This window comes from Chrysemys picta, chromosome 1 (genome assembly GCF_011386835.1).
Source record: "Chrysemys picta bellii isolate R12L10 chromosome 1, ASM1138683v2, whole genome shotgun sequence".
Classification (NCBI taxonomy): Eukaryota; Metazoa; Chordata; order Testudines; family Emydidae; genus Chrysemys; species Chrysemys picta.
Window position 1 is genome coordinate 199,510,513 of NC_088791.1, and position 14,402 is coordinate 199,524,914.

Here is a 14,402-nt window from a genome sequence, read left to right on the forward strand (position 1 = left end):
GGTTGCACTGGTATAATATGAAATAAAATAATTTATATTAATAATCTAAGAAAACTAAAACTAACCTCTGACCTCCAGGTCAGGGCTGGTTGGTGAAGGCTGTAGAGGGGAAAGCTTGCATTCTCTGCTTGTATATTACCTGCTTTGCTGATACATGAAGAACTTGAGTCTCTAGAGTGGTCAGGATGGCCCCTTTAACAAACAATTCCTTTTCAGAAGGATAAGAGAGTTAAGAGAATGCTGAGAATGTAACTGTTCTGTTAACAACTCACCTGTCTAATTTTTGACAGCAACACTATTTTTGGGGGTGAAGGGGGAGCCAATTCCTGTATGTATAATATGTGATCCTAAATATAAAATGAGGCTTTGATAAACCATTTGGCTTTCCTTTTTCAGGTTATGCTCACTGGAAGGGCCAGATGTTAAATTCAGCTGAACTCCATGAGTTGTATGAAGGACTTAAACTGAACAATGTCAACCACTATGACTACGTACTCACAGGTAGGTGCTCGTGTTTCTTTGGAGAGCCCATGATATTTACACAAGGGTAAAAGTGATAACCCAAGTCCTTGCCTTTTTCAAAACCAGTTAATTACATTCTCCCTCCTCAAATTCCTCCTACAGTGTCAGCTGGATACTGTATTCTTTAGCTGCTTATGCTGTACATTGTGAAACAGGTGCTCTGTTCCAGCCCAAAGGTGGCTGCATTGTAATGGAATGGGGAATGCGATCCCTGAATATGGGTTGGGGTAAGTGTTAATGTGCCGTGTGATAGTCTAATGAAAGGAGCAATAGAAATGCAGAGTATTATTTTTATATATATTATGGTATGAAGATGTAAGGATTTAAACTCCTAAAATCTGCAGTGATGCAACTTTATGGTTTAAATCACTGGATTTTATCCTTTTTTTATACATGATGTGCTCTGGGGGGATTTTTTCTTGATCTTTGTGAATGGTAGTGTTTTGAGCACAGGGTGGAGAGTCAGAAGACCTGGGTTCTATTCTCAACCCTGTTGTATTTCTCAAGCTTTGCTCCTGTTGATATGATGTTCCTTTAACCTTTCATGAGTGTGCAGCCTCATACCATATAGTGATGTTGTGCAGTATCTTCTTTCACTTACCACAGTGGCGCTATCTATCTATCTATCTATCTATCTATCTATCTATCTATCTATCTATCTATCTATCTATCTATCTATCTAATCTAACGTGTGTGTGTGTGTGCGTGTGTGTGTGTGTGTATACATATATAGACAAGGAACCCTTGTATGAGTTGGTTTAAAAGGGAAGATAGGCAGTCTATAATAAAAGCTGCACACCCATCGAAGTATCCAGTCTCCTGCTCTATCAGGGTAGATTATAAATAGCATTCCACTTCACTGAGTGCAGTGCATCTATTTTAAATTTCATTGCCTGTATTTCTTATAGCAGTGAGCTGTTGCTTCTAAAACTCAAGCAGAAATTGATTGCCAGATTGATTGATTACATGACTTCCGCATGTAGGGAGGTGTTTTTAAAGTCAGGAATAACAGGAGACTTTAATTGTATGGATCTGGGATTATGACCCATAACGACCACTCGGGCATGAAGGGTACTGCATGTCTGCTGAATTATTTCCCCTCCTGTTCCTATGGAGCTCTCCAAGGTAAAGGAGATATTAAATAGCACACGGAATGAGGTGACACTAATGTGGTAATGAATATCAGCACAAATGGGTTCCATTTGGTTGGGAGGCACATGCATGTATTATTTTTCCTGAGCGAAGGGTTAGTCTGCAGCCATGTAGAATAATTTTCCAGGAAAAACAGAATGTACTGCAAGATTTTCCAGAAGATTATTCTTCAGACATTTTACTGTCCATGAAACAATCTGGAGGCATTTCCTTTTTACAGGAGTGTCTGTGGCATGTAAAACACTTTTTATTTTTTTATTTTTTTTAATTGATAACAGTGCCTCTTGTATTCCAGACAGGGCCAATCGGGGGGGGGGGGGGGGGCTGGGAGGGCCATTTGGCCTGGGCCTCAAACTCAAATGGGGCCTCAAATTTAGACACTTGTTAATTTTTTGGCAAATAAGAGATGTGATTTGGGAAAAGACAATTTTTTTGCACAGAAAAAGGCTAGAAAAGCATTTGTTAAATAAAAAAAATATTCAGATTATGTCTCACTCTTGTTTTGGTCCTTTATTTTGTTTTCATGTGTCATTTTTTAATTTTTATTATGGCTAGGGGCCTCAAAAGCTGGAAGTGGCCCGGGCCCCTTTGGACCTCTGAGAAGGCCTGATTCTGGATAGCACTTTACAGGGTGATGAGCTAGGATACTTGGGGCCAAATTCAGAGTAAGTGGGGTGCAACTCTGTTGAAATGAATGGGATTGCACCTGCTTATATCAAGTCTGTTTGGCCCTGTCAGTGCTGACTGTATATATGCAAAAATGGCAGCAGTTGTATATTTATCTTATATATTCATTCCCAGCCTTGGACATTAGAGCCTGTTTTTTCGGAGAGTGGAATGTTGGCCTGGTTGCTGGAGGCTTATATCTTCCTCCACAGCTTCCCAAAATTTGGTACATGGACCACTGGTGGTCTGCAGTGTATTTGCTCATGGTCCGGCGAGAGCTTGTTGATTGGACAATGCTAACTTTCCCAAGTGCTAAATCACCTTAAAAGGCAGCTATAAAAATGTATTGCTCATTTATATTTTCCGCTGTAAGCAAGTCTGTTTTTGCAATTGTGAATTAGAAATGAAGTGGTCCCTGTGACTGTCCTCTGTCTAATAAGGTGTGGACCACACGATCGACAAATTTGAGAACCTCTGCCTTGCTCTTTGCAAACAGTGCCTTGTGATTAGAGCTTGTCAAATATTCTTGAATGAAAAATATTGTAATAAAAAATTGGAATTTTGTTTTGAATTTTTCAAAAATGCTCAGTTCCCCCCCCCAACAAAACATGAGAAGTTTTTAGTTTTCCTCCCTCCCTCCTTTTCAGTGGCATAAGGTGGGGGTGAGGGGAGGAAGAAAAAACATATTTTCAAAGCTAAAACATTCGAGTCAAAAATTGGAAAAAATTTCTAAACTAGATTTTGGAAAATACTTCAAATGTTTTGTGACTGAGGCTTTGGTCTGTAGGTTATTTTTTTCTTTTGCCAGCTTTGCATGGGATCCTCAATTCCCATTTAGAAAAACAAGAGAAATGGGCAGAAGAACCCCTGTTTCAACGTTGGGTTCTCACTCTACTCCTGGCTGAGTTTGGAATTCAGCCTTTTATCTTCCAGGGCCATAAGTGAGGCTGTTACCCCCAAAGAAGGGAGTTGGATGTTACTAGGTTATCCAGTGTAGCGGTGCTTTGCTATCTTTAGCAGTAACCTGCTGTGACACTTCCTGGGGTTCCCAGGGTTGTGAGGCACCTCAGTACCACCAGCCTTTAACACGAAGAAGCCTTGTCTGTGTCTGCTGGGGGTCAGCTCCCCATCTCCATTGGCCATGGGCAACACAAGCACTATCTTCCAGGCCTGTGCAGGCCTCACACTCTCTCTCCAGGTTAGCTATAGGCATGCTCCAACCCCTGAGCCCTCTGAGTGCACCTCCAGAGTGGTCAAGCCCTGTCTCCCTGAACACTCACAGGGTTTGCTGATTTGCTGCTCCCAAAGAAGCAGAACACCGCCACTTACCAGTTCCACTTCAGATCACTGCTCTGCTTCACACACAGCACTTAGATGTGATTATAGTGAAATCAAGTAAAAGTTTATTTAATAAACTATAGAGATTCAAGAAGTAGCAAGTCCAAGTACTGGAAATACATGGTTACAAGTAAAATAAGATCATAACTTGCATTCTAAAGCCTAGACTTAACTAACAAGGTACTTTCTTGTCTAATGAAGTTTAGCTCACTGAAAGTCTTTGCAGCATTTTCCAACCAGGTTGGCTGTGACCCTCCTTTCATAAGGCAGGACACAATGATAGTTCTTCTCCTCAGTGAAAGATCCAGGCCATATCTCAGTTATACTCCTACAATCTGTGTCTTTACTTGTAAACATGATCCTCCCTGCTATGTTTCCCCCCCCCCTTTTTTCCTGCAGCTTTAATTTCTCATGATTTCACAATCTCTCGATTAGCACCAGGCTAAGTAATGCAAATAGTCCTCCATTGTGAAGCAGACAATACGCTATACACACATGACCAGACAAAAATAAGCATCTCTTCCCTCATAACTGACAGGTTCATGTGTATCACGAAGGATACAGTTCTGTCGTGACAAAGGATACAGTTCTGTCATGGAGGTCAAGGATTCTGTGACTTCCGGGAACTTCATGACTATTTCTGGGGCAGGGTTGGAGCAGTTGTGAGCCCAGGGGCTGCCGGAGTAGCTGACCAGCGGCCAGTCCTGGGGCTATCGGAGCAATGGTAGGGTTGGGTTAGGCTCCCTGCCACAGGAGCAGCAGCGGGCCTGGAGCAGCTGCAACCCCAGCAGCACTCTGTTTGCCTCTCCCCCACCTCCTCCTATATATTTTTAGTAAAAGTCAGGGACAGATCATGGGCTTCTGTGAATTTTCGTTTATTGCCCGCAACCTATCCCTGACTTTTACTAAAAATACCTGTGACAGAATCTTAACCTTATTTATTGCCTTCTGGTGACTTACTTTAATTCACAGACCTTAATAACATAATTTTCAGTACAGATACATAATTTCTTAAACATTATCCATACAGACATTTTGCAATGATCGTGATGACCAGTGGGCAGTTGGCTCTTGGTAGGAAGGACCTTGCATGCCTCTCTTTAGTAAACTTAATCTGCATATTCTTGAGCCAGGGAATCCCTGTTAAAACTCTGTGTCTTGTTCTGCCGTCTGCCAGTTGGCACAAAGAGCTTCCTGGATCACACCCGCTATTAAACCAAACAGTGAAATGAAGTCCATTTGGGGGCAGACAGATTTGACTGTCACTTGGATCCCTCATTTTGCTGGGTTACCTGGAGAAGAGCTAGTGTTATGTTTGCTGTGTGAACCTAAATTGTGTTATGTTTGCCTCTGTGAAAGGTTGCTCCCAGATCTTGTCACAGTTACCTTACTTTGACAAGAGGCACCTTAGGGGAAAAATTAGCCCCAGTTCTGTGGAATGCTTGAGAGATTTGTGTCAATGATTTACTAATGCACTCTCTCTGAGAAGGTGAATGGTTGTTAGCATAATCTATAGAGATCAGCCTACTGATGGCTGCTCATTACAAATCCAGTTCTGCCCTGTGACACCAGTGCCTCCTTGCTGAAGTAAACCCGATTTCATGGACGTGGAAACTGCACCCATTTTTCTCTGCTTCTAAGAAAGAAGCACTTCTGTGACTAAATGTAAACTCTGACATGTACTTAAGTTTTTAGTTACAGTTGGCATTTCTGAGCCAAAAGCTGGGGGAGACCGTTTTGCTAAAGAGCACTGTCACTTGTGATGCTAGTAGTATGAGAGCCCACTGAGATGAAATGAAGTCCATTTCCAACTTGCTTTAGTATTAAACATCTGAAGAAAACTTAAGATACAATATACTAAAAATGAGTTCTATGGTTAAACCTTTATCCAAACAGGCTAGAGACAGGGGGTATGTGATGTCTATAGTGCAGTCACGGTGTATGATTGCATCCTGTGTAAACATACACAAGCTAGTTCACATACTGTAGCAGTGAAGCTATGGCAGCATGTCCTAGCTGAATGACTAGCATGTCATTGTGAGCCATCCATGCAAGTAATTACTCAGGGGTTCCAGGTGGGCCTTTTACAGCCAGCGCTACCAAGGCTTCACTGCTCCCATCCCCAAGCTAGTTGGACTAAAGCTTGGGTATGTGTACACAACCTGCAATCATACCCTGTAATTGCAGAGTAGACATACCCGGGTTTACGTTTTCTTCTGTTAGGTTAGGACGTTGGCAGTCTCACAGATAACATTGATTTTCAACAAGAAGGCTGCCTCTAGCACAAGTCTCAGAAATGCTAATGAAATTTAAAACTTTATATTTCCCTCTCTCATTTGCTGCATCCTGAACAATGCTGTTTATACTATGAACTTTCAAACTGGTGTTTTGAACAAAAGGGGGTGTGTTTTCTTTTTAAACAAATTTTTTGATGTCTGAGCATTTGGACCAGGTATTGGGCAATTCCCAGGCAAGACTCATTTACTGAGACTTGTTTTCTTTTAGAGGCTCAATTGGGTGAGTTAGCAAGTGTTGATCTTGATTTTGTTCCATATCTGTTTATCCCTGAATAAAATATTAAGATGTTTTCAGTTCTAAATACTTTTTTTCCAGGAATGGGAAGAAATGACTGACATTCCTTTCTGCATAGAGATGAGTCTGATGTAAACAAAACATTGCTCTCTGAAATTAACTTAAAAATTATTTTTCTGCCTAAAGGTTACACAAGGGACGCATCATTCCTTGCAACGGTGGTTGATATCGTTCAGGGGTTGAAGCAACAGAACTCTGACCTGGTGTACGGTAAGGACTTGATGGCTTTTAACCTTTTCGGTCTAATTATTTTCTGTACACATGTTGAAATCACTTCAGGTGAAGTCAGTGCTCTGACATTATTCTGAATTTCACAACAATGTCCTGTTTTAATCTTGCTGAGATTCCATTGGAATGTCAGTTTAAAATTGATTTATTTTTTTCTCTTTCTACTTTTGTGCCTTCTGGTGCTTTTCTTGCAGCATGCTAGCCAAAGAAAGATATGCCTTAAGGCGTGATCCTCTCTATCTAGAAAAATCCCATGAAATCCTATCTAGTTGCTGCTGTTTGTTGCTTAGCAATGAGGGCCAGAGACGTACTGATAATACTGGAAACTGATGTCTTAGAATCATAGAATATCAGGGTTGGAAAAGACCTCAGGAGGTCATCTAGTCCAACCCCCTGCTCAAAGCAGGACCAATTCCCAACTAAATCATCCCAGCCAGGGCTTTGTCAAGCCTGACCTTAAAAACCTCCTCTCTTGATCCTCAGATATAGACTTCTCCACATTGTCCTGTGAAGGTGTCAGTTACATCCTGGAGGTAGCACCCTGGCCTTTTTATTTCTGAAAGGCCAGTTCAGACTCCAGGACCATTTAGTTCTGGACCTGTCTCTGAGATTACATATGAGGGCTGGCAGATGACAGTAATGTTCAGCTGCCCATAGCTGGCCTGGCTCAAAACAGTGATCAAGGGACGAAAGCCTGCATTTCCCATTACCAGTCCCCTGAGTTATCCAGTTCCTTGATCATTGTAGGTACTTTGAACGGCCACGGTCAAACCCTGCAGACCCTTATCAGGCAGAACTCCCATTAAAGTTGCACAGTCAAGTCAGTGGGAGCTTTCCGTGAATAGGGACTGCAAATGATGGCCTGACCCAATGCTCTTCAGATTCTATAGAGCTGCCTGGTCAGAACACTCCCCAAATGATTCACAAGCAATTATCAGTTGAAATAGATGACTCAGATACTGGATTTAATAAATGGTTCCTGTAGCTAACAGAATTCTTATTCTGATAGGCGTTGGTTTGTGGCATATGTCTCATCTGAGCCAGCGGCACTTAGATTTCAGTCACTGACTTTGGCCTGCAGAGCTGAAGAATTGTAACCACCCTATGTTGGCCAATCTAAGATGTCCATGAGGTGTCAAACTGCGGGGAGGAAGGGGGTTCCTGTTCGCCCCGTTCTAAAGCGGAGCAGTGATTTCAACGTCTTTTAGGTGAAAAATACTCAGATTTATTCTGATGTGTTGTGTAGAGTAGCACATAAATGAGTGCCTCGTTCAGTCATGATATATAGGTTTTAACAGATGTATTATAAGTAGCAGACACTTCCTGCTGAAATAAATAAAAGCATCAGTGGTACAGTTTTATAATCAACAACATTAAGAACCTTCTATGAACACCATGAAATACACAATAATTCTGCTGTAATTAAAAGACTCTGTCTATCCTGGAGTTCCAACTAAACCATGTTTAAACAGTTCATGATGGAAACAACATGCCTACATGGTATCAAATCTCAGCATAAATGTCTGATTGTTACACTGGTTTTTGTGAATTGTTTTATATAGCCTAGAAGAGGGCCAGGCTGTACCATGGCTTTATAAAACCATTTTGTAATATGGTTAGTACTGTGTATACCAGGATTTGGAGCAGTCTACATAGCAGCTTCTACCATTTAAAGGGAATGTGTATAACATGGTTGGGAAGTCTATCATTCTAACACTGTCTTGACATGGTAACGATTATTGGGTAGGCTGGCCTAAAGCCAGCACTATAAACCCAAGAACCATGTTTAAACATGGCTCTGGCTAATGTGGTTTGGATCAGGCTTTTGTTAGACACCACAACTTAAATTTAGGCCCAGAATTTGTGCTTTAACATTTTTTTTTTTTAAAGCAAACTGTTTTTGTGTGTGTGTGTGTTTAAAAAACAAAATAAAACACATGAAACACATATGAAGAAAATATTTTTTCATAAGTGGTGGTGTTTTTTTTGTTTAAACCTTCAGCGAAAATATTTCTCTGATATGTTCTGAAGCTCCCAAGAGCTTTGTTCTAGAGCATGAAATCTGAAAATAGACTATGAACAGAAACGAGAACCACCCAGTTCAGTTTGATAGAATCCTAGAGTTAAAAGGGACCGCAAGGGTCATCCAGCCTATTTGCCAAGATGCAGCATTTGTTGTGTCTAAACCATTGAAGACAGATGGCGATCTCTATCCAGCCTCCTTTTGAAAACCGCCAAAGACCTCCCTAAGCATCTGTTACATTGTCCTGCTGTTCTTACAGTTAGGAAGTTTTTCATGAGATTTAATATAAATTAGTAGTTTGAACCCATTGTCTCTTGTCCTGCCCTCTGTGGTAAGAGAGAATAACTTTTTTCCATCTTTTTATGGCAGCCTTTCAAGTATTTGAAGACCGCTATCATGTCCCCCCTTATTCTCCTCCTCTTTTTCCAAACTAAACATACCCAGTTCCTTCAGCCTTTGCTCACATGACTTGCATTCCATCCCTTTGATCATCTTTGTCATTCACCTCTGGATCCTTTCCAGTTTCTTCGCATCCTTTCTATGCATTGGTGACCAAAATTGGACACAGGACTCCAACTGAGGCCTAACTAGAGCCAAGAAGAGCAGTACTATTACCTCCTGGGACTTGCATGCTATGCCTCTGTTAATGCAACCTAAAACTGCATTTGCATTTCCGACTCATGTTGAGGTTGTGATCCACCACATCCCAGATCCTTCTCAGCAGTGCTGCTGCCAAGCCAGTTATCCCCCATTCTGTATTTGTGCTTTTGGTTTTTCTTCCCTATGTGTAGCACCTTACATTTGTCTTTGTTGAATTTCATTTTGTTGTCTGTAGCCCAGCTCTCCAATTTATCAAGACTCCTTTGAATTTTAGCTCTATCCACCACAATGTTTGCAACCCCTCCCTAGCTTTGTGTGATCTGCAAATTTGATCAGTATACTTTCGGTACCTACATCCAGGTCATTAATAACTATGTTAAATAACAGTGGACCCAGAACAGATCCCTGTGGAACCCCACGTGAGACCTCCTTCCAATTTGACATTATTCCATCAATAGTTATTAGTTACTCATCGTTTAACCAATTATGTATCCATTTAATGGTAGTTCATTGACCATCTGAAAGAAATATAAAAAGTGGGCAGCAAAATAGCAGGAAATAAACTTAATTTTTAGAATTCTTTCAGTTTAGCGAGTGACACTGGTGCTGGTAAGAGGTAAAGAATTTGTTTTTATGTGGTGCCGAATGCCGAGGTTGTTTCTCTGACAGGTTCCCTTTGACACCAATAGAAGTTTGCCTGAGCAAGGACTGACTGAACATTGAATAAGTACCGTGGGATTTGTCCCATGATTTGTATCTTGACAGTGACTCTCTTAATACTGTGGACAGCATTGCTGTTCCAGAACACATCACTAGCTGCTGGACAATTTCCACTCTTATTTTGAAATTAAGGTCACTCTGAATAGGCTATTAATGTGATTGATGATCCTGAGACTGCACCATAAATGTCTGTCTTAATCCTAACTTTATCATGATTGGTACATGTCTACCAAATCTGTTCCGGAAGAAAAAGAATTTTCCTTCTTAATTAAAATAAAATAAGGCTTTTGTGTGATGCATTGTGTAAATATAAGCTCCTCCCCTTTTCTTCCCATATTTCACTAATTTTTATTGCTCTGAACCGAGGCAGTCGTTCTCAGCATTTTCCATCTCACAACACTCCCTCCTCCACATCTAAGCATCTCGCCCCCAAAATTTAACAATATGGAGAGGGCAGAGTGGTCGCAACCCTCTGATGCCTGTTTTTCATATCCTCCTCCCCCTTTACCCTTCATGGATCACAAACTCCTGCTCCGATGTACTGCAAGAGTGGTTCAAATGACACAAGTTTATAAAATGACAATGTTGTACCATGTCTGCTACTGTTGGGTAAAAGTATATCTCCCCACAGGGACTCGCAGGGGTCCTTTGTTTCTAAGGTTGGTTTTATTTTCTGTTGCAGTGTGTGATCCAGTGATGGGTGACAAATGGAATGGAGAAGGCTCTATGGTTGGTAATCGTCTGCTTGAACCATATTTAGATTGACAAGCTGCTTATACCAGAACAAAGTTACCTTGTTCAAACTTGAGTCTGAATTCCAGTGTCACATTTATAGCGCTCTTACTTTATTTGAATGAACTTAGTGCTTCGGAAGTGTGCTAGACGGATAGTCTTGGGAACTGTGGTCTCCTATCAACCCCCAGAACAACTAGCATACGGACTGTCAGTGAAAAATTTCCTCCACGCCGCTCAAAGTGCATTAGCCATCTATCATTGCGAAGGCCTCTCCCTTGACAATGCCAACAAAACTGCCAGTTGTGAATTGAACACCTGCCTACTAGCAACTAGTCTGGGGTGACTCATTTCACATAGATTTCCCAACAGCCATTAGCCAGGACTACTATGGGTCTTTTGTGCCATTATAGTTTATCTGCTAAGGTATTAGATTTTTGCCACATAAAATAGCTCTTCTGTTCTCACTTAATGGTAATACAGTTTGCCTTTGCATGTGTGTTCTCACTACTTCAGTTCATGACTCGTGCAGTGTGTGCTGTCCCTGTGCTTTCCACTTGCATAGTCAGAAAAGAATAGGATACTGTAAATTAACATTACGGGTTTGTTTTGAAAGTGTTCCTTTTTTAAAAAAAGCTGTTTGCCACAGCTTCCTGGAGCATCACCACCCTGTTTTTACAGTCTAGATGAATGCAAGTCATAAACTAAAGCCTCAACTCCACAGTCTCAGTTTCTGGAAGGCAGGAAACTGGCAAGGGCAGTGCCTGCGTGCCAGGAACAGAACTAGGTGAGCTATTGGGCCCATGGTTGTAATTTCCTCTCAGTTACAGAAGGTTTGGTAAGACAGAGCTATATGGAAGCAAAGAAGAAAACATGACCACCTAACCCACCATCTCATTCCTGCTGGAAGATGTGACAAAATGACCACCCAAGCCTTGTTGAGTTAGAATGGACCCAGTCTTGCATTTCTTACTCTGGCCATTGGCACCAGTGGAAGTTTGGCTTGAACGAGGGCTTCATGGTTGAGTTCAATGACTGTTTGTATTATGCTAGCACCTAGAGGCCACAACTGAGAGTGGGGTCCCATTGTTAGGTACCGCACACATGCTGTATGAGACTGTCCCTGTCCTGAAGAGCTGACAAGCTTACTAGACAACACAGACAAAAGATGGAAGAAAGGAGGTATTATAGTCCCCATTTAACAAATAGGGAATTGAGGCACAGAAAGTCGCAGCCTATAGTAAACCACAAACATTCCTAAAGGGGTTGGTGAACTTGAGTTAACGGGCAATCAATAAACTTAAGTTACAACAGGAGCAAAATTCTAGACTAGATAGCCAAAGTTCACTAAGGGGCTAACGAGTAAGATTGACTTGCTAGAATGTAAAATGCTAAGTTACACATTAGTCTTTGTTTGAGGCTATTAACAGCAGCAACCTGGTAGGCTCCTAGTATTTGTTCAGCACCTGTTGTCTGCTCGAACAGTCAGTTTAATAGAGCTAATGGGCCAAATCCAGCCCTGCTGCATTCCCATTGATTTTATACAACACTGCTTCTATTTATGCCAAGGCTTAATTTGGTTCGGAATCTGTATACGTCCTTTTTTAACGTCCCTCATGACAGAAGTGCTGAGTATTAAAGAAACAATCTGTTTATCAAAACCCTGCAGAAATGTTACAAAATATTAGACTGTTTTCACCTGTAAATTACTGTACAACAGACTGAGGGTCGAAAATGAAGAGCATGTGGCTTCCTGGGTTGATACAAGTTGAGTTAGGGGTGGTGAACTCCTAGACTTCCACCTCAGCATGAAACTTCTTGTTGTGAAAAGTAGCAGGCATGCCAGGTAGTGAAGTAATTGTACTTCAAGTAGTCGCTGCTGGTGCTGCTGTCAGGATGTTCAGAGATGGGAACACAGGGTGAGGGTACAGGTGGGAAAGAGGGAAATATCAGTATTTTTTAGGTGAAGACCTTAGTCTCTTATTCAGTTGCCAAAGAAAGAATTACTTGTGGCACTTTAGATAACTGTGTGGGGATATAAAGAATTATTTTGTTTTTAATGTATATATTCCAATTATGTTGCAGAAGCAGGAATAGCCTTTTATTTAAAGATATTGTGTATTATTCAAAAAATTACAAATCTAAAATCCAATATCAGAACCAAGGAAACTTTTGTTGTTTTAATGGCAGCACTATTTTATTTATGGCAAAGGGGCCCGGCTGGGTGCAGGGTCCACTCACAGATATCCAGTTGCAGGACTAGGCCCCAAGAATGATATATGGGTAAATAAGCTGTGGAATGAGGTGGGTTTTTTGTTTGTTTTAAGAATTTGCCAGCCCCATGGTGCCACGGGGCTAAGGTAGGCTCCCTGCCTGCCCTGGCCCTGCACTGTTCCCAGAAGCGGCCGGCACCATGTCCCTGCGGCCCTCTGCCCTCCTCCCCTTCCCCCAGGGGTCGCAGGGATGTGCTGCCAGCCGCTTCTGGGAACGGTGCAGGGCCAGGGCAGGCAGGGAGCCTACCTTAGTTCCGTGGCACCATGGGGTTGGCAATCCCGTGGGCCAGATCCAAAGCCCTGAAAGGCGAGATCCAGCCCACCAGCCGCAGTTTTCCCATCCCTGTGATACAGGCTCGCACTAGCTGTCTGGCACCAACTGGAGAGTGAGTGCCGTCGAGTGCCGCTCCGCAATACTGTCTGAACTGACACACTCAACACCCGCTCCATTGACTGGTGCCGACCTCATACCATCAGTAATTCCATTGCTGACCATGGCACTGATGCTGTTGACCACTTAATCTGAGGTGCTGGTGGACTTTCCTCCCAACATCCCAATTGTGGACATTTGTGGAACAGCAATGTAGTCATCTGCCTACACGTTTGCTAAGCACTATGCCGTCAGAATAGCTTCCATTCTACAGTCATCATTCAAGTAGAAGCCAAACTCCCGCCACCTGAAAGAGCAGTGCTTGTAAATCACCTGAAGTGCACAACAACTCAGAGGAAAAAAGGTTACTTCTCTGTACAGTAACTATTGGAGATGTGCACATACATATCCCATGACTCACCCTTCTTCCCTGCTTCTTCGGAGACTAATGTTGCCAAGCTACCAGTGAGAAGAAACTGAGGGGAGATTGGAGTTGCCTCCCTTTATGCCCTTGGTTGGAGGCATAAGGACACATGGGCTGGCGTGTGCACTACCCCCAACAGCACTGCTGACTAAAAGTCTCTATGTCAAGTGTGTGCACCCACAGGTACAGTGGAAGGTATATGTGCACAACACGTCTCAAAGATAAATAGTAATGGTTGTAACTAACTTCTTTTTTTTTTTTTTTTGGAAAGTGTTTTTGAGCCAGGAATCTTTGGTGGCCCCTCCCAGCCCACATTAATGAAGTTATTCTTACAACCACCATGCCAGGTGGAGAACAATTCCTCATTTAACAGAGGCGAGAAACTGATACACGGAGAGGTTAAAAGACTCTTCCAAAGTCGCATAACAAGTCAGTTGCAAAGCTAGGAAGAGAAGCCAGGAGTTATGACTCCATTTATTGCTCTAACTTCTAAATACTCCTGCAGGTTGGAAACTGAGTAGTCCACTAGGTTACAGAATGTATGTTAATGTATGGAAATCAAATTTAAATGAAGGAAAATTACCCCTGTAACTTCCAAAGTAATTTCTGGCAGAGTTCATTATCATTTTCCTTTTCTTTTTCAGTATGTGCCAAAGGATCTTCTCCCAGTCTACAGGGACAGAGTTGTACCCGTTGCAGATATAATAACTCCTAATCAGTTTGAGGCTGAGTAAGTACAGTACTCATTTCTCTTAATGCTTG

The 14,402-nt window shown here is 42.0% G+C and overlaps 1 protein-coding gene across 3 annotated transcripts in view; it reads left to right on the top strand.

The window, feature by feature from the left end:
* PDXK (pyridoxal kinase) overlaps positions 1-14,402 on the top strand; it is a 78,588-nt gene that overhangs the window by 48,495 nt on the left and 15,691 nt on the right. For all 3 annotated transcript variants that reach the window (XM_005306822.5, XM_042860629.2, XM_065578279.1), the window contains 4 exons: positions 397-501; positions 6,397-6,480; positions 10,524-10,570; positions 14,285-14,370. In XM_005306822.5, coding sequence (XP_005306879.1) covers positions 397-501; positions 6,397-6,480; positions 10,524-10,570; positions 14,285-14,370 — 322 coding nt within the window. The remainder of the gene's footprint in view (positions 1-396; positions 502-6,396; positions 6,481-10,523; positions 10,571-14,284; positions 14,371-14,402) is intronic.